Here is a 20,471-nt window from a genome sequence, read left to right as displayed (position 1 = left end):
CGCTTTGACTTACACACTCAAAGTTTAATTTTAACAGTTTGGGAAAAACATACAATAAGCAGCAGTAAGAAATGTCACCTCCCTTTCCCCCCTCCAATTCTGTAGAGGAGTTCAAATTGGTTTAACATTTGCAGCTGGTTAAATTTGATCTTTCCATACAAAAATCCACTCTGAAATTAAGTAAAAGGACAGATGCTGTAGGATCTTTTTATCTCAAAGGATCACTAACTGCATAACTTTAGTAGCATCCTGGAGAAGGACCATAAGGAGAGATTAGAATGAAGTACATATAGTGATATAATTATAGCAATGTGAGAGCCACAACAGCTGGGTGGAAGCTATCAGTTCCTTGGCAATTAAGTGTAAAAGATAAGAGCAAGTGATCAAAATAAAAAAGCAGAGAAAGTCTCTGTTTTCCTGTACGTTTCCACAAGACATAACTCCACTTTTACATGAAACAGTCAACGTTTCTGAGCCTGTTGAGGGTGCACAATTTAAATGAATAGCGAGATACATAGCAAAACAGCTTCACTAAAGACATCATCTGCATTTATATTTGGCTATACTCGTTATGCTAACTTCAGCAGCCCCTCTCCCATCCGTTCCCCTGCTTTCTATATTGGCATAGCCAATGTGGCACATTGCACAAGCTGCGCACAGAAAAAACGTAGCAGAACAAACCTGTACACTGAAACTTGACAGAACCAAAAATTTCTCCATAAAGGTGGAGGAATTTAGAACTAGATTTCAGTTACCTTCAGAGGATGCAGCTCAAATGTATAGTTTGGCTGTGACCTCCTTCCAACTAGTAAGGAATTACAGCTTTTAAAATTTTAGTGATATTGATACCATAAGAAAAGTCATGATACCATCAGTATAGCAACATTTCACAGGATCAACAGTCCGATGCTGCAAAGCAGGCACCTCTGTTCAGCTCTAACTGCCTCTGGACAGATGGAAGGAAGGAGCAGACTGTGGTACAGCACAACATGCTGGTCACATCCCACAGCTTTAGGAAGAAAAAAGTGGAGGTTCAGGGAAGCTGTATCACAAGGACAGTGTAACACAGAACACAAGACTAGTGTCATGGGTACTGCCCTGGTATTATCAATGTCTCCATATTATTAATGTGTGTGTATTGCTGTATCATCCATTTACCATCTCCAAATGCAATACAGAAGAATTATAGCCAGGCCCTTTCTTGCATTGATACATCCCAGAGCTCCAGGTGCTTTGAAGAAATAAGAGAAACCAGTTTTATGTGAACTAATCTGCTCTGGGGGGAATATTTACACAAGGAGGTGCAGCCACACAGAGGGCTAGAGAAAACAAGTTTGCCTCCCAAACCATGTTGACACAAACAGCTATTTAGACAGCTTGCTGCCCATTTGTAGTATAATTACCATCCAAACTCACACAATCACAGTAAAAGAAAATAATAAAGGATTGCTATTTGTGTTGTACATAACACAGACTTTACACATAACCTAGACTTTAACATGCATTCAGATAACAGATGACCTTTAAAGGTCCCTTCTTCGATTCTATTATTGTATTCTATGATTCTGGACTAGAGAACTGACATTTGACTTATCCTCATTTGCTGCAGAACAATTTTAATTTCCAAAGGGAGCACCTCAGTGTTGTGCACCATTGAAGCCCTGTTCTGATTTGGCATGTCACAAATGTATAATGTGCTCTTCACATATCAAGCATTCTAAGCCACTACACCACTTGCCATCACTTCCGTTGAAAAACAGATATCCTTGCAATTTAGGAATGTCATTGTTCATAGTATAAAAGTACAGAGAAATTGAAAGATTCATCTGCTGTTCCCATTAAATACTTAATCCCGTTCTCAGCAGCAAGACAGAAAGCCCGGCTCAATGGAAAGCATTAATTTGTACTTTCCACTGGCTACTTTACAGAGTTCAGAACAAATGTGAGGTGTAGGCCAAGAAAGGTTTTCAGACAAAATTCAGAGCTTCAGTTTTCCTTACATTTGTGGTAAGCAAAATACAGCTTTAGTACTACAACAGAAAGGGTTGGGTATTTTTTGTCCCTAATTTAAATTTCTGCTACATATGTATTTTCTATTCGTTATATACTTATTGAAATCATTTCAGAATCAAGATAAGAAGTGAATGTTCACAGTATCTGTACTTTTTATCTGTGTCATTGATGGATTGCCTAGAAGATGATTAAAATTAATTCATGGCTGCCATATCACATTCAACCTACAACAGAAGAAAAAGGCTGCTTTTAAATAAAGCTGAACAAATAATACCAAAAGAAGTTAGGTTCATGCTTACATGCTGTAGGTAAACACAGCACAGTCTCAGTAAGAGCTGGGCTTAAAGGCGCATTACATTTCAATTCAACAGAACATTCACAGATCACATACAGGGGAAGTAAAGATCACGAGAGGCATATGAAATCTAATGAGCTACAGACTACTATTCCAATAATTGGTCTAACATCATCAGCCCCCAGCGAGGAATAGTATATAGCTGATTACCCTTTCATATTCTCTCTATGCATCCTATGCCCATCCAGTGTATATAGAGAGGAGCAAGTTTTAATTGTTTTTCTTATCCCCAAACTTTGGAACGAACTATCATGTCTGGTTTAAAAAACTTCATACTCTTAATACTGCTGACAAGGCAAATGGATTTGTTCAGTTCTTAATACTGTACATAATTACAAATTTAAAAGATTTTTGGTGCTTAAGGTCTTGTCGCTGTTCCTGTGCATGCCAAATCTACTTTGTCTGAAAGCTGGAGTTGAGATTATTTTCTCCTAAAGTGCTCTTACTTCAGCACTTGCTGTTTAACAGAGAAATACCCTGAATACCATGAGGACCATTTCTGTTTATGCTTTGCACTGTAAAATGCATATTTTTCTATGCACCTGAAAGTTTGTTTGTTAGTTGTCTGAAATTGCTATGAACCTGACACCAACACTACGGTGGAAAAAATTCCCAAACCAAATCACAGCTGATTTTACTAAAACGCAAAGCTTTCAACAAAGGCTTACTTCACATAGAAGCAGATACCCCAAAACAGGTATCTGACTCTTAATTAAGCACAAAGGAGTTTTCTGCTTCATCTAGCTAATACTTACCTTCACAATCTGGGACCCATTCCTTGTGACCAGATCTCTCTCTCTCACATTGCCTCCCCCTTGCAGGATACTGTACAAGAACCAGCTTGCCTGCATGTACCTACTCTCTGTCTGTGGATTCTGTTCAAAGCTCAATCCGTTCCACAGGAATGTTTTGTAGTTCCTAAATAAGGTACTTAATCACAGTATCTATTTTGAACACTTTTTCACAAGTATAGATTTTTTTTTTTCTTGATATGTAAAAGATACTTCAAAAATACTGTTGGCACAGCCAAAGAAAATATCATCTGGCTAGACAACAAAAATATCATTAAGTACAAAAGAAAAGGTTAATGACCAGCATGGTACTTAATTTGACTACAGATTAATAGCTTGTCCATTATGAATAAAATACCCTGGATGCATGGAGGAGAGAAGTGATTCAAATCTCAGGTCGTAACTCCTCATGAAGCATACAGTGAAAATCACAAATCAGAAAAATGCATGAAGAACAACCATCAGTGGAGCTCATTATCAGGTCTTGATAAAGAGCAGATATGAAGGCAAGCTACATATTGGAAACAGCAGCATGAAATTTAAGCAAATAACCTTTGTTGGTTCAATGCAGAAGCCAGGGAAAGGCTGCAAATGCTCACACTGGAAGCCACTATTCAGTAAGCATTCATTCTTTATCTTGTAGCTACAGTTTAATTCTATCACAGGTTTTAAAATTTCTTTTAAAATACCAATGTTTACATTTTGCATTGCTGTGCTATGCAACCCTCAGAATACATTAAATCAACTCAATAGAAAAAACAGAGGAATATTAAAGCTGTTGCAGATGCCAAACTTCTGCCTGGAAGGCACTTTGGCATACAGTGTATACAGATACGTATCCCAGATTTACAGATTTTGTGCATTAAGTCCAACATTAGACTTGAATAATTTCTGCGTGGAAAAAAAATACCTGGATGCATGAATGCCCTAATGTAGATCATAAAATGGTTTGGGTTGGAAGGGACCTGAAACATCATCTAGTTCCAACCCTAATCTAAACCTACCCTCTTCCAGTTTAAAGCCATTATCCCTTGTCCTGTCACTACATGCCCTTGTCAAAAGTTTCTTCCTGTCTTTCCAGTAGGCCCCCTTTAGGCACAGGAAGGCTGCTGTAAGGTCTCCCCCGAGCCTTCTCATCTCCAGGCTGAACAGCCCCAACTCTCTCAGCCTGTCCTCATAGGAGAGGTGGTCCAGCCCTCTGATCATCTTCGTGGCCCTCCTCTGGACTTGCTCCAACAGGTCCATGTCCTTCTTATGTTGGGGGCTCCAGAACTGGACGCAGTACTCCAGATGGGGTCTCACCAGGGCAGAGTAAGGGGGGAGAATCACCTCCCTTGACCTTCTTGCCACGCTCCTCTTGATGCAGCCCAGGATGCGGTTGACTTTCTGGTCTACAAGCACACATTGCTGGCCCACGTTGAGCTTCTCATCAACCAACACCCTCAAGTCCTTCTCCTCAGGGCTGCTCTCGATCCATTCTCCACCCAGCCTGTATCTGTGCCTGGGATTGCCTCGACCTACGTGCAAGACCTTGCACTTGGCCTTTTTGAACTTCACGAGGTTTGCACAAGCCCACCTCTCAAGCCTGTCAAGGTCCCTCTGGATGGCATTCCTTCCCTCTAGCATGTTGGCTGCACCACACAGCTTGGTATCGTCAGCAAACCTGCTGAGGGTGCACTCAATCCCACTGTCCAGGTCACCAGCAAAGATGCTAAACAGGGCCGGGCCCAATACCAAACCCTGAGATATGCCACTCATCACCAGTCTCCACTTGGACATTGAGCTGTTGACTGCAACTCTTGGAGTGTGACCATCCAGCCAATTCCTTATCCATCAGTCAAATCCATGTCTCTGCAGTTTAGAGACAAGGATGTCGCATGGGACAGTGTCAAATGCTTCGTACAAGTCCAGGCAGATGACATCAGTTGCTCCTCCCTTATCCACCAATGCTGTAACTCTCTGGTAGAAGGTCACCAAATTTGTCAGGCACGATTTGTCCTTAGTGAAGCTGTGTTGGCTATCACCAGCCATCTCCTTACTTTCCATGTGCCTTAGCATAGTTTCCAGGAGGATCTGCTAGGCACAGAGGTGAGACTGGCTGGCCTAGAGTTCCCTAGGTCTTCCCTTTTTGAAATGGGGGTTATGTTTCCCCTTTTCCAGTCAGTGGGAGCCTCACTGGACTGCCACAACTTCTCAAATATGATGGATAATGGCTTAGCAACTTCATCTGCCAGTTCCCTCATGACCAGCAGATCCATCTCATCAGGTCCCATTGACTTGTGCACCTTCAGGTTCCTTAGATAGTCTGAAACCTGATCTTCTCCTACAGCAGGTGGTTCTTCATTCTCTCAGTCCCTGCCTTTACCTTCTCTAACTTGGGTGGTGTGGCTAGAGCATTTGCCAGCGAAGACTGAAACAAGTTGTTGTGCACCTCAGCCTCCTCCATGTCACAGGTAACCAAGTCTCCTGTTTCCTTCCAGAGAGAGCCCACATTTTCCCTGCTCTTCCTTTTATCTCCAACGTACCTATAGAAGCTTTTCTCGTTGCCCTTAACATCCCTGGCCAGATTTAATTCTACCAGGGCTTTAGCCTTCCTTACCTGATCCTCTGCTGCTCAGATAACTTCTCTGTATTCCTTCAAGACTACCTGTCCTTGCTCCCACCCTCTGTAGGCATCCTTTTTGTGTATGAGTTTGTCCAGAAGCTCCTTGTTCATCCATGCAGGCCTCCCAGTGTTTTTGCTTGACTTCGTCTTTGTTGGGACGCATCAATCCTGAGCTTAGAGGAGGCGATCCTTGAAAATTAACCAGCTTTCTTGGGCCCCTCTTCCCTCCAGGCCTTTATCCCTGGGTCCTCTGCCAAGCAGATCCCTGAAGAGGCCAAAGTCTGCTCTCCTGAACTCCAGAGTAGTGAACTCCTGAGGACCAGGGTAGATGGGTATGCATGCTATCAATTTCCTTTTTCCGCACACCGTAACTTTCCTCTTTCCAACAAACAAGTGTATGTGCAGCTGTTTGTTTTCAATTAATTATCTGTCATCAATGAGCATTTATTTGGCCTTGTTCTAAGAAGGCTATTCCATATGTCGCAGTTACAAAAGAAAGAATATCCATGTAGCAGCAATTGCAAGTTTGACAGATAAATCATACATAAAGAAGTCATATCTAGCCAGACAGTCAGAAACACCATCCACTGAGACCCATTCTGTAACACAGAGGGCTCTTTGCAACTGGCTTATAATTAAGATGTAATCACATCTTCAATACAAAACAAAGAAAAATCTTCTCACCTCATTCAGACACATGGCAAAACTCACACCAACTTCATGGAAAGCTGAAGTGGGCTCAGAGCGTGCAGTGCTGTAACACCGTAAAGCCCTAATGTACCACACTACGCTTGCTGCTCCCTCTGGACCCAATTCAGCCAGAATCACACCTATGCACTCACTTGGGATGAAGTTTTAATTCCCAGCAACTGGTCTTTAAGCTATTCTTGCCCTGCCTTGATGAAAAATAACCTGAAACTTGAGAATTTTTTTTCAGCCTTACAAATTCCCCTATGTGGTTCACAGCATGGTCTCAAGAACAGACAGTTACTGCAGCACCTCTGAGGCAACAGAATTAAGGGAACAAGCAACCAGGCAGGAAATTTTTCAAACTAGCATTTGGCTAGAATGGTTCCACATGCATTAAGCTAAGTATTTTGACAAACTTACAGGTTTGTCCCATGTCCTTTTATCAGTACCAGAAATTACAATAGTTTTATTTGCTTTGTCTAATCAGAATTCCAATGTAGATGTTACAAGTCACTCTTATCTGGGGTAAAAAATTAATTTCACTGTGAATTAAAAAGGAATCTAGATGCAAATGATATCTGTGGCACATTAAATAGTGTATTAGTTACAGTTATCTCAGTGACAGTAATTTCTGTGTGAAAACTATAGGCTTTCTCGTTTTAAAGCAAATAATTCACTTTAGTCTTTCTGCCTTTCTTGCCTGAAAAAAAAAAACCAGTTCATACTACAAATAACAATCCTTTGTTTACAGAACAAAATCAATTGTAGCAACAGAAGCAGAGGAGAATCCTACCAAAACCAATACACACGTAAGTGTCCCTGATAAAATGGGTTCCACTCGTTCAATGTCAATAGCTGAGGATTTTAGAATTCTAACTATGTATTAAGCCTCTTCTAATACTCCAAATACTATGACAAACCAGGTCTAGGTATCGACACTACCGATGTTTAACTTGACATTCTAAGCAGATGGAAGAAAGCTCTCTATCTCAGCTTGGCATTCTACGCCCTTCTCTATTAGTCTTTCTTCTGAAACAAAACTACCTAATTTTCCCTGAGCTCACTGTGGCTTTCAGCTATCTGATTTTGCAATTCTGTCAGTCCATCCCTTCTCTCCTGCCCAACACAAGCAACTGCTTTATAAATAAAAATGGACCTGAAGTGAGGTTTATTTAATAAGCATTAAGCCAGACTCACTTCCAGAAGCTTTCTGCAATCTGGTGGCTCTTATTCAGGATCTGAGTCCTGCAGTCCAGCCATAACCACAATGGCTATAACAGGCAAGTGAAAAGTAAATTCACGTCAGCTCCTACCTGACCACAGTTGTGAAGGCTTAAATCCAGTCCACATGTAAATTCAGTATGATGCTCAACTGTTTCCAGCAAAGGGTTAGGTTTGGCAAAGTCCCAGAATCTAGAGAGGGAGTGGGGGAGGGAGAAATAGAGAGGGGGGGAAAAAAAAAAAAAAATCAACCAACCAAACAAATCACAATTAAAGTAATTGAAAGGGCATTTAAAAAAATATAATGCAAGATATTGACAAATCTGTTGCTGCCAGGGTATTTAAAAAAGCAAACTCATCCACTTCGGAAACATAACAAATTATATTCCTGCAAAGCCATCTGCTGATTTGCATAAATTAAACCCCACTGGGCAAAACCATCTTTGTCTCCTGTTGCAGAAACCGAGATCAAAGTTGGCACCAAAGAGAAGTCATTGGGACACTATTAAAACAGAACAAAATGTAGCCTAGAATACTCTTGTTATGTTTTTTGACGGCTGGGGAATTTTATCCCTGAAAGGCATTAGCACAATTTATGATTTTTCTCTGTTTTTGGTATTATTCACTACAGGGTCTCTATTCACTGAAAATTACACATTCGTTTAGAGATATTTGTCATTCCCAGTCTCAAATTTGAGATTGTGTTCCTGTAAAACAGAACTTAATATTATAATTTAATAATAAATTTGTACTACAAAGATCAGTTGCATTATACAGTTATTCCATTGATTCACATTTCAAAAATAATATTTTCTTTCCAGGCTTGGTTGATATAAATGCTTAGGAAAACAGATTTCTGAAGTGCTCTACTTCTCCAGCTACTCCCCTATTAGATGCAATGTCCATCAATGTAGTGAACAGCAAGGATAAGAGAGGTATAAGAGAAGATGGGATGAAAGTACAGGTTAAAAAAAAATCTCAGCTGCGAAAAAGGATTCAGGAATAGAACTTTCAGATAACAACACACTGACAGGACAGCATACGAAGGGACAAAAGAAAAGATTTGGTTTTCTTTTTTAGGTTCTATATACTGCTTAGAAAAGTCCATAGGCTGCAAGCACAGCACATTTTGTGGGCTGGCAGCTGTAATCAAATTTTCTACAGCTCAAATTTTCTCACAGTGGTCAATCATACACTTTACTACTTCTGTAACAGCTGCAGAGGGAAAAATACTTAATAAGAATAGTTCTTTATCAGACAAACTACACTGGAAGCACCGTATGTTCAAACCGATTCAGGTAAAATAGCAAACACTGAAGGCAGCAGGGTCAGTTTGTTTAACATGTAGATGTTATTTCCTTTATAAACGAGCAGAGCAGTATCAGCACAATGGCTATGCCATAGCAACAACCCTCTTAACTTTTTCCTAGTACCCGATATCTAAGATAAACAACTTATTTAGCGGGAGAGAGGAGCAAAAGACCATTGCAGCATTTTCGTCCTCCCACCTTTGTTCATAAGAAGGTAAGGAAACAAATCTTGTTTCTAAGTAATAGTGGTAGCCTTCCTTACCATATTAGCTCTCTACTAACTCTTGAAAAACAGATATCCATAACTGAAAACTAAGATTAAAGGAGACAACTTCAGATCTACATGATCAAAAACTTAGAAGAGACTTACTGATAAATTTTTTAAATTGTAGGACAATTTGGTCTTTGCTGTATGGAGTCATGTTTGCAAAAAGTCAGAAGCCATATAGAGTTTAAGAGTATGGCAACTCAGTTCAAGTTCCACAGACTGTCCAGGACCTTTGGGTTTTTTTTTTTAATATTAAAATAATTACTAGTGAAAGTCCAAAAAACGTAGTTTCAGGACTGGGAACCATTGATGATAAGTTAATAATGGCTCTCATAGCAATTTCGCAGTCCAAAGTGAAAAAGACTATCCACAGCTCAGCTTCGAAGACTAGCATGGTGACAATATTTTGCTCAGAGTGAACTTCCATCATGCTCTGAAGACTGAAAGCACAATGAAGGTTTTTCTAAGACAGTGTTTACCCCAGCAAGATAGCCATACAGCAAAATGAAGATGCACTCACAGCACAAACAGGTGTGCTTGATTACTTTAACTGTAGGTGTATCTACGTGGTTGGCAGCACGAACTTCAACAGCAGAACAGACAACCTATTACAGGTCTGTACAGCCACTTAGACAGAACTGCCATCTTTACCCATGTTATGTACACTAAAACTAACACTCACAACTACAGTCACATCTGCACTGACCATAAATACCCTGCAACCTATAAGAGTGCATTTGCTTAAACTTTTTTTCCACTGGAACTGGTGAAAGTATACCTTTTCCCTCATTTCTTGGTAGGTTCTTATTTGTTTTATATATACTTCACATGCAATTCATAAGCTGCACATACATTACAAGTGGACTGCTTATTCTAAACAAGCCATTATGCGAAGAAAAAAAGCCTGTCATCCTATGAATTTTGTACTTTGTACCACCCACAGCAATATCACAGAGACCTATCTTGCTACGTACATCTCCTGTGCTCCCCTATCAAAACACCTTTACCAGCCCCTCAATATAGTTTCTCCTGCCATGTCCTCCTCCCCACTCTACCCTTGCCTCCTGCACCTGGGCCTTCATCACTGGCTGGGAAAAAAAACGCAGCTAGTATTATTTCAGGCTGCAGTCTCTGTACAGGGTACTACAATGCATGTGTCGTGGCAGCCTGTTCCTGCACACTGAGGAGCTAGCAGATTAGCAAGCAGATTAGACAGGTGGTGAATTCATGCTACATCTTTTGCTTTCCTTAAGGCAATACTTTGGACTTCCCTCTCTTGTATGCTCGTGGGTTTCCATTAAATTTGTACAAGCTGAGTAAATTTAGACTACAACTTTCCCGTCAAACTTAATTAAGTTTTCAATAGGTTCAAAAGTTACTTCAGGAGATGATTAAGGGAAAATACACAAATGGAAATACGAAGAACACAACTCCTCAAGTGCATTTCCTTCTGGGGAACAACAACAAAAAATATTTATGATAAATATTTATGCATGAAAGCTTTACTAATGCTCTTAGGCTTCAAACAGAAGCTGTCTTCATACATTGCATTTTTAGGTGGCTGTGAATCGGCTATTTAGAGGCTGCTTTCCATAAAAGCCCATTCAACATTGCATATGCAATCACATCAGGCAGAGGTCACAGTAGCATATGGATATATATAACCAAGAAGTTTTCAAGAGCAACCCAGAACTCAATGTTAGTTTACTACATGTGTATCACACAATTCACTCTCCTGCTCCCATTCTCTAATCCCTGTACAAAGATAGCTACCTGTAAAAGTTATTCCTGCAAACTAGAAAAACTTCTGGCTGAGCAGAAGTTAGCATCGTGCTACTTTCAGGTATACAGGCCAATCAGGGCAACGTTGTTACTTCAGGCATTAACTGGGAACATTTAACTATTTCCACAGTTATAACCCTACTCTAATACGGTTACCTAATACACACCGCTCTTTTTTCTTATTACACATGTGAGCTGCTGTCCTCACAATGAAATCCCATACAAATATTTTTCCTGTAAGGTCAAATGGCAGAGTGCAAATTATGTTTGTTTCAATTCTTCTGCTGTAGTACAACAATAACTTTCAAGAACAACTCGCGACTAGCCTTCATAATATCCCTTCTGCTTCAGAAAATCTTCAAATTTGCAGAACTTAGAAGTAACTTTAATATTTTCTTCCAAGCAATGATTTGAGAATAACTCTCATCATCATCATGGGCTTAAAGCCAACCTGAGAACATATTTGTATCATCATTCTATTGATGTATCAGCCAAAGATCCTAAACCAGAAACAGAGTGTCCTGAAAAATACGGTATACTCACAAAATGAACATCTTTCTTGTCACTAAAAAGTTTAATCTGTTTAAGAAACGCAAGTGAGAAACTCTATTTAGACAAGCACGTGCTTTCTCTAGTACTTTTAGCTTAAATCAACTCATGGTGCAGCCCAAGATGCAGCATCATGTGGTACTCTGATCTCGAAGGATGAAGACATGAGCCTATACGTGCTGGCCGGCGTGCAAGATAATATCTTAATTGCTGCTGATACACAGTAATTTAAGTGTAGTTACGAGAGTGATGTTGTCCAGCTTACTCTTTGCTTCCTGATTTCTCCCCAAAACACAAATTAACTAGAAGGGGATGCAAATCCCTAACTTAGGGACACATGGGACATATATGGTCTCATCAGAGTGTCTAGATATTCCTTTAGTATCATAATTCCAGACTGGTGCTTCAGTTCACTTTGACTCATGCCCCTCTCTCTTCTTCAAGTGCTGGGACAAGTTGGTTGGCTAAAAATGGGTAAGTTAGATGCCCGAGAAATACAGAAGTAGTTGCTGTTAACATATAGATAATATTGTAGGTACGTGTGGTCTTTCTCAATACTTCTGTTTCCTCATCTGTACACAAAAAAAAACACCCCTAACTTTGCCTTTCAGACAGACAAGATACATTTTGTAGAGAAAGATTTAAATGCATTTGTATGACAAACAGAGAAATAATAGATAGCTTTACAATCAAAAGGTGAAAAGGGGTGATTTAGAAGAAAAAAAGATACACTTTCCATAAGAAAAAATATTCAGATGCTGCCATAGTTAAATATTCAAGTATAAATACTTGAAAGTTTTAATTATAAATATTTAACACTTAAACAGACCTGTTTATTAAAAGAAATTAAAAAGAAAAAAATATCCCTTTGCTGTATTCTTCAACAACATTATAGTGCACCATTCATAGCACCAGAAAATTTGTTTTCATAGATAAAGGACATCAATCTATTTATGAGATTGAATCACTTGATGAGTAGCTCCTGCAGCCAACACCTTCCTAGTTTTAAGAGAAATTCCACCTCGTAATACTTATTTCAAAGAAAATTAGCACGTGCAGCTAGGAAAATGATAGTGAATTTTAAAAATACAAGAACCTGGGCATTCATTTATATGTCAAAATATTTACCATGAAATTGTAATTCTTGTTTTAATCCAAAGAGGAAACATGTCAGAGAACAGATATGCTTTACACTGGTGTATGAGTGATTTTGACTAACACTATAGTGCAACAAACAGTTAAATTGTATTTGAAAAGTACCATCAGTTTTGAATTTTGTTAGTTTCATCAGATGTAATGCCCAAAGCTCTGGCTACCACTAGCAACTCTGCTATCAAGGAGACTTTTTATAATGATGCAGGAGCTATCATCAACTGAGACATTAAAATTAACAGGTTCTTCTGCTGTAGAGTTTTCAGTTTAGTGCTGGAAACCACCAGTGACAAGCATTTTGATCAGCAGGAAGACATTCTCCATTTGGAAAAAAAGAAAAAAAAAAAAAAGGAAAAGAAAGCAAATTAGCAAACACTCATCTTCTCACCTTGAAGGAAAAAAAAAAAGAAACAAAAAAGACAACAAAGATAGTTAACTGTAGTGAAAATCGGTTTGTTTTATGAACAGCATTATTCCAGAATTTCTCAAGACTTGTGATCCAAGTTACTGAACTTATACATAGTGATGGAGAGCTGGAAACAGTGGTTTACCTTAAAGCGTCTTGCAGAGATGGTGTCCAGTAGAGCACAACTTTCAACAAAAATTGCCCTTTTGGCTCAGAGGCAAGATTCTGTGAATCTTGAAAGATCTAGCCTGATAGCAGCTTAATGAAGTTCTGTAATTTGTCAGATCTTCTGTTTAGATTTTGGTGAGCACTGTCTGTGCCTAATGCACCAAGATTTTTTTTTTTTTTTATATATATACTGAAGAGAGTCCAAAAATATAAAACAGTGATTCCAGTAAGAGATGACACTGATGTTCCTTCAAACTTAATTTTTAGAGAGATAAGCTTTAAGAACATGCATGCAGACCTAAGTAAGTCCTGGAAATATTACAGCACTTTGTGCATTTCCTGGCAATTTATTCATTTGTGTTAAAACTGCTCTTTAATTAACCTACATTTTTCCTGAACTCTTCCCAAGAGTAAGGAAATGGTATAGAAAAAATCTGTCTCAAAGAGGCACTTACTAGATAGGGGTTAAATCCAAATCATTATACCCAAGTATGCAAAAACTCAAGTTCAGATCTACAACCTCTTTTTCTTATCCTTCAGTATGAAGTTGCGATATGAACTAGCTTTCTTTTCAGCAGCTTAACTATAATGTACACATGCAATCATTATACTATTTGCAAAGGATGAAGCTAAGCGTTGCTAACTTTGCTTTCAACCTACTGGTTTTTGCTTTTTGATAGTCAGTTGTGATTATATGCCAAACTAGCTGTTCTACCTGAAACAAACAAAAACCCTGCCTCTTACATGGCAGTTTGGTCATATTATCTAAGATTTGCATTTGTTCGGTTAAACTATAAACATTCCTAAGTGAACTCTACTTCTTACTGTGAGCTACATTCCTTCCTGTAAATGACAGTACAGGATATGTAGAGATCCGTCGTAGAGCTACCACTTAGTCATAATGTTATATTCTTTAACAGAGATGTTTCCAAAGTGTTGTGGTAACAAGTTTCCCCCATTATACAGCATATTTTGCTTGTATCACCTTTTCCAAAGACTTTCACCTGGCCTTCTCTGTTGTTTGTTCACTTATACCAAACCCAGCAACTAATAGTTTTAGAAAATTGCTAAAAATCTGTATTTCATCTCTTCAACCCTGCCCTGGTCACAACAAGTAATTGTTTGGACAGAAAAATAACGTCTAGAGTGGCATTTTGTGAAAAGGTCCCCAAGCTCTGCATTTACAGACACCTTGGTATACGAGCTAGGAGCTCTCCTCATTTTTACTGACAGTTTCCACATATTAAAATGTTAGAGCTGAAATTGCACTAGATTTCGGTACTGCATGAAGCACATTAGTGTAAAATCTGAAGGATATATAGTCGGTGTCAAAAATGGGAAGAGCATGACAACACAATCAAGTCACTTCAATGCATCAGTATGCTGATTATTAGTCCTATTGCTCAGACAAGGCCACTGGAAGAAACCAATTACCACTTTTCAGTTTAGACCTAGAAGCCTTTTGAGAAATGATACCCTGCAAACCAGCTGGCACTGCATCCGTAAAGGATGTTAAGTAAGATTCCATAAATAACTTTCCACAGACCACGGTGCAGTATTCTATGAGAAGTGCATTTTAAACATAAATAAAATTAAGCACTTTATATAAGACAGAATGCTGGTACAGCAGTCTAGAAAGTTAAATACATATGGACATCATAGCACTTACACTGTCAGGCTCCTGGCACCAACGGGTATCACTGACAAGGCACTACCCCTTATCATAGCAAGCAAAAGAATAACAGTTAACATGAACTTAGGAAAGGCTCTCAAGCACTTAAGTCCTTTACTGAAATAATGACATGCCTATGGGGGACAGGAGTATTATATAAGCTCACCATCCAGTTCTAATCTACAGGTGAAAGGCACAATTTTTGAAAGGAACAAGCCCATATAGGGATTGAAAATTTAAGGGAGTGACTGGACTGCTAAACTCACAGATTTACCATCATCACCACCTCACCTTCCTAGCCTCTCTTTCCTGAGGAGTCTTTATCCATTGCAGCACTCCAGTCTTCTGAGCAGTCCCGCCATCTCTCTGTAATCCCCAAGAGGCCACAGCTCTGCTGCTGCACATGGACTTTAAATTCCCCGTTTGTCTCCTCTGCTGTACACAGGTGTCAGACTACTTTCACATGTGAAGTGCAAAAACCTCTGGCATTATGCTATTCCACACACTCTTCTCTGATCCTCATGCCTTCACATCTCTTCAAGTTATGGTCACTCTGCCCTGACATCTGTAGTTCAAAACACTCCTCACTGGGTTAGCAAGCCTGTTGGCAAAGATGCTCTTGCCCTACTTTGTCAAATGGATCATTATGCCTGCCGCAATCACTTAAAAGAGGACCCTGTGGTTGTAAAAGACAAAGCTCTGCATGTGACACTAGCTATGTAGCCAAGTGTTGACTTGCTGGAGATGTCTTCTCCTACCTGAACCTTTCTCCTTCACTGTCAGGATCAAGGAAAACATCACCTGGGCCCCCAGAGTCATGTAGCCACTCTTGATATATTCATGGTCACCTCTTTCAGTAACATGAGAACCCCACACAGGTCAAAAGGCAGTGTTCTGAACCTGGACAAACCCTAGCAGTCTCTTCACAACCCCCTTGACCTCAACCCAAGGGAGGCAACAAAATATGCCAAATATCAAGTTGGGTTGGCAGACAGATACTTCAAGAGTGAATGCAACAGAAGGCAGTTTCCAGTGATTATGAACACTTTTCTTTTTGGTGAAGACACCTGATTCAAGCTCAGCTGACTCTGAGTTCCTTCTTGCTCACCCATTCCAGGGCAATAAGTCCATTCTCTAGCTCCAACTTGTGTTGCCAGAAGTCACAAGTTTCCAGCCTCCTCCATCATGAGAATCTTTATCCTTGTCCTCTACTGCTTGAAGTACAGTCTCTAACTGTCCCTCCTTCCTTGCACTGTGAGATTTTGGCTCTCACCTCTGAAGGATAACTGTGAAGACCCTGTCAATCTTGCATTCACTGTTCTTGATGGTACACAGTCTGCTCATCTCCTCCTGCAGCTCCTTCACCTCAGTACCTCAAAGAGAACACTTGTCCCACAGGTGAGGCCACCACCACCCCCAGCCCCAGAAAGAGGCACTAGGCACTCCCTGCAAGAGTAGAAGGCAGCATCCTCTCTAGTGCTAACAAGGTTGAGAACTCGCATGTGTCAAGGACAACTGCTCCAGCAACTGTCTCCCTGTGGAATGTCACCATTGTCACTGCACAGTCTTAAGCAGTCCCATACCATGTATAGCAGAGCTTCAGAGCCCCTTTGCACCCCTGCATGTTTCTGTTAACTGTGTTCTGGGAGCTACAACCAAGAGCTTCGATGAAATTAGTATTCTAGCTGTACCACTCTTCCAGTAAGATTTTTGAAAATACACAAAATTCCTACAATGCTTAACACACTAACTTGATGATGCAACTTTATATGTTGTTATGGCACAGGACTATATAGATTTGTGATTTAGAAACAGGTACAGGCACTGAGAATTAGCAAGGTTTCCCTTAGGAAACAGAACCTTTCTGTGTCTGATGTCAGACCACTCAGGATCTAACGAGAAGTGACACTAATTGGGATGATTTGGGCTAGTGGGAGAACTTTGCAGTTAGTTGTGGAAGCAAGAGAGCTTCTCCCATTTGTAAATGTACTGCCTGCTATATTCAGTCCATGTTACAAAATTAAAATGTAGATCAAAGAATGCGATTGAAATATTCAGGAATGTACTTTATAGTGTATTGACTTATGATACTGTGTATCTTAGAGAAGTGCTAATATGAAATCAAACTTCTTTAGGACTTCTAATCAGCTTTAAATCAGCTGTACTATAAAATCCTCAACAGTATCAGATGTACTGGGCAGCCAGGAGAACTTGCAGAAGTACTGTCTAAAGAGCTTCAGCATACACACTGCTGCAGAACAATGCTAAAGCTTCTTCAGATACTCTTAGGACAAAAACTTTGTTCATAAAAAGCTTAAATAAAAATATGTCACAGAAACATACAAAGTCACCCACCTACATTTATTTAAGAGGTATTACCTTCTGATTAGACACTACCATAGCTAGACACAACTACGTTCTGCAGAATGATGTCAAAATGATTATAGAAAATATCTGTCAGAGAAGATATTCACAAGAATGACTGAGCTAGCCTTTAAGTGAAGAACTCGCGCATTTTCAGCATAGCTTCATAGCTTATGAAGATAGAAAACATCCAATAGCAACATCAACTGCACTTCAGTATGTCCACTCTAGAACTGTTTTCTATTGCAAGCCACATGAAAATAAAGTATCTTTCCATTTTTATCCAATTAAAAAAAAATACTGTACCTCACAGTAAAATCATAGGAGCAAGATGCCAATAAGGTTGCATGGAATGGTGAAAACTGCAAGAAAACAAAACAGAACAAGTTTTAAAGTAAAAACATTGTGAACTTATACTTAATAAAAGTAGGAAGTTACCAAAAGTTTAACTATTTAAACTGTCTTGGTAGGTACCAAGGTATCACACCAACAAATTTCCCCACCATGCCTCCAATTACAAGAAACGCTCTATGGGATCCTGGTTTGGTTTCATTACAGCAGAGTCAGAAAACCCTGCTGTAAAGTTAAGAAGTTTTAGGACAATCATATAAACAGTCATTACATTCTGCTTTTGGCTGACAACTTGAGTATCACCTCATTATACAGAGGAAAAAGAAATAAAGCCATGTAACCACTTTATTATTTTCAGAGAGAGAAAATTCGTGTCATACTGCAGAGAATGTAAAGATATATTACTCTCATTGATTCCACGTCCTAATATTTTGAAATTATTTACAAAAGTGGGAAAATTGAAGGCAAGTTGAAAAACTGAAGGCAGTATAATGTCACTTCATAATTTCCCCCTTTACTGAAGGACATTTTACGGGACACACAAAGATGCAGTTAGGTCAAAACTGTTCACCTCAGCTCCAGCTTTTTCACAACCCTCAGTTTCCAACTACTTTAAGGTCTGTGTTTCTCAACAGGAAATACATAAGTCATTGACATAACTTCACTTTGAAATGCAGGTCCCCCACATCATGATTCACAGGTAAGATTCTTCCTGCAAGACTTCCAATATTATTCACAACTACTACAAAGTCAAAAGTCAAAGACAGGAGAGACCAATATATCATCCTCCAATATTTCACAGATCATTCATCCAAATATCTTTTTAGGTAAACTCAAAAACCATAACTACATTTCAGTATAAGAGACTGAAGCGAGCTAATAATATGAGACAGTCAAATGCACCAACGTCAGAATCTCCTGCAAAGGGCTCCAGACAACCGCAGTGTGCTGATAATGCCCTGTACTGCAGTGAAAGACCAAAAGAAACCTGCAGGAATCCTGACAGTATCGTGTTGGGTAGAATTCCTTGCCAACCTCAGATCTGACAGTCAACACAACCCTGAACAAGTGAACAGAATACAAAAGACAGACAACTGAAGAGTGTGATTTCATGGTTGGTTTAAGCTAATTTAAGAGTGCACTGCTGCCAAGACTTGTGGCCTTCCCTTTCCTTTACACTTCAGGCTGTGTGTTCCTGCCCTCCGCCTTTGTATCAGGGCTTGCCATTGTGCAGTTGGGCGACAAATTGAGACAAGTTAGATCCAGACAGAAACCAGTGACTTTTAGGGACAGGATTTTCAGTCAGAGCAACCAGTGAGCCAGCTTGCTGCACAGCTTTATAATTGCTAGTGTTAGCACAATGTAGGAGAAGGGACATCGGGAGGGCCAGCTGCCTCTATTTAGATAGCATCCTGAACTCTCTCTCTCCATTTAGTGTGATTGGTGAGTTACACCGGACAAGTGTAGATATGCTGCACCACCTCGAAGTGCTGGCCCACATTCTCATATCTTATGTCTGCAGGGACCGTGTCCATCTTGAAATGGAAGCTATAAAAGCCTGCTAAGATGGAACAGAAGTCATGCACTCTCACATACCTCTCCTTCGCACATAGGCAGATACACAGCCTTCCCACCATCTCCTTAAAGCCACTTAATGAACTGATCTCAGAGGCTGGTGCAAAGAAAGTTCTACTGCTGGCGAACTCCTAATAATCCTTTCAAGGCATTTTAAGAAAACAGGGAGCATGATGGGCCACAAAATGGAAACTCAGATGAGACAGTATAAGAATATAAAAGATACTCTACCTGGTCAGGCCAAAAGTCTTTGAGCCCAGTGCTCTCTGTTTACATGGCATCTTCTGTATTTCAGTTTGTACCAATCGCCTCTGGTTTTCTCACTAGATACCACTTAGAAGAGTCAGGCTTTGTCTTCTCTATTTTCCTCAATCATTCACACACAGTGACAAGATCGTCCCTAAGTCTTCTCTTCTCCACTAAACAAATCCCATCTCTCTCAGCCTCTCCTGGTTAGAAGCTTCAGTCTCTTAATCTTCTTTGTGGCCCTTTGCTAGATTTACTCCACTGTGTCCACATCTCCCTTGTATCGGGAAGGTCAGAACTGGACCCAGCACTCCACATACGGTCTCACTCATGCAGCAAATAGCAGGGAAGGATCACTTCCCTCAACCTGCTGGCAACACTCTTCCTAATGCAGCCCAGGATGATAGAGCGTAGAGAAATCAGAGGTGCTAACTCTGTCTAACTCCTCCAGTATCTGTTTATCGACCAGCTGCTATCCATGAACCTTACAACACTGCCAGCCTATGCAACCTGTTGTGCAGACGGCTACCATCTGATGTGTAAAACAAGCACTTCCATCTGTTTGTACACCCATTCTACTAGTTTCATCAAGTGTCCTTTAGTTCTGTTATCACAGGTTATGTTGAATAACAATTCTGCATTCACTTTCTCCATCTTATCATGAAGACAATGTGCTATAAACCCCTTAGTGGCAGAGCTGTTTTAAGATCCCACTAACTGTCAGAGAGTAAGAATATGACAGTCTGTTATTGATTGACACTGTATTGATTCATCTGCCTTAATGTCTGTCAAATTGGAGTTGCAAAATGATCTTCTCTAAAAAAAAACAAGAAAAAAAAAACCGAAAAAAACTCGAACACCACTGCTAAATATTCTTCTCCTATGAAGAACATTTCACAGAGCCAGACTACAGCATGGTCATGCAGGCATTAAATTAGAAAAAGAAAGACTGG

At 39.8% G+C, this 20,471-nt stretch overlaps 1 protein-coding gene across 3 annotated transcripts in view; it reads right to left on the bottom strand.

The window, feature by feature from the left end:
- Positions 1-20,471, bottom strand: part of PEX7 (peroxisomal biogenesis factor 7) — a 46,250-nt gene that overhangs the window by 6,215 nt on the left and 19,564 nt on the right. The window contains exons 8-11 of one of the 3 annotated variants that reach the window (XR_015258138.1): positions 17,653-17,708; positions 7,768-7,867; positions 5,759-6,076; positions 4,513-4,566 (exon numbers count right to left, since the gene is read on the bottom strand). Coding sequence is in view for 2 of the 3 variants with exons in the window: in XM_086744742.1 (XP_086600868.1) it covers positions 5,939-6,076; positions 7,768-7,867; positions 17,653-17,708 (294 nt within the window). In the remaining variant the exon portion in view is untranslated. Of the gene's footprint in view, positions 1-4,512; positions 6,077-7,767; positions 7,868-17,652; positions 17,709-20,471 lie in introns of those variants that run through there. The other 2 variants (XM_086744742.1, XM_086744743.1) reach the window with 2 other exon arrangements.

This window comes from Chlamydotis macqueenii, chromosome 3, assembly GCF_036417535.1.
Source record: "Chlamydotis macqueenii isolate bChlMac1 chromosome 3, bChlMac1.mat, whole genome shotgun sequence".
In the NCBI taxonomy this organism is placed as follows: domain Eukaryota; kingdom Metazoa; phylum Chordata; class Aves; order Otidiformes; family Otididae; genus Chlamydotis; species Chlamydotis macqueenii.
This window is presented reverse-complemented; position numbering and strand designations above follow the sequence as displayed.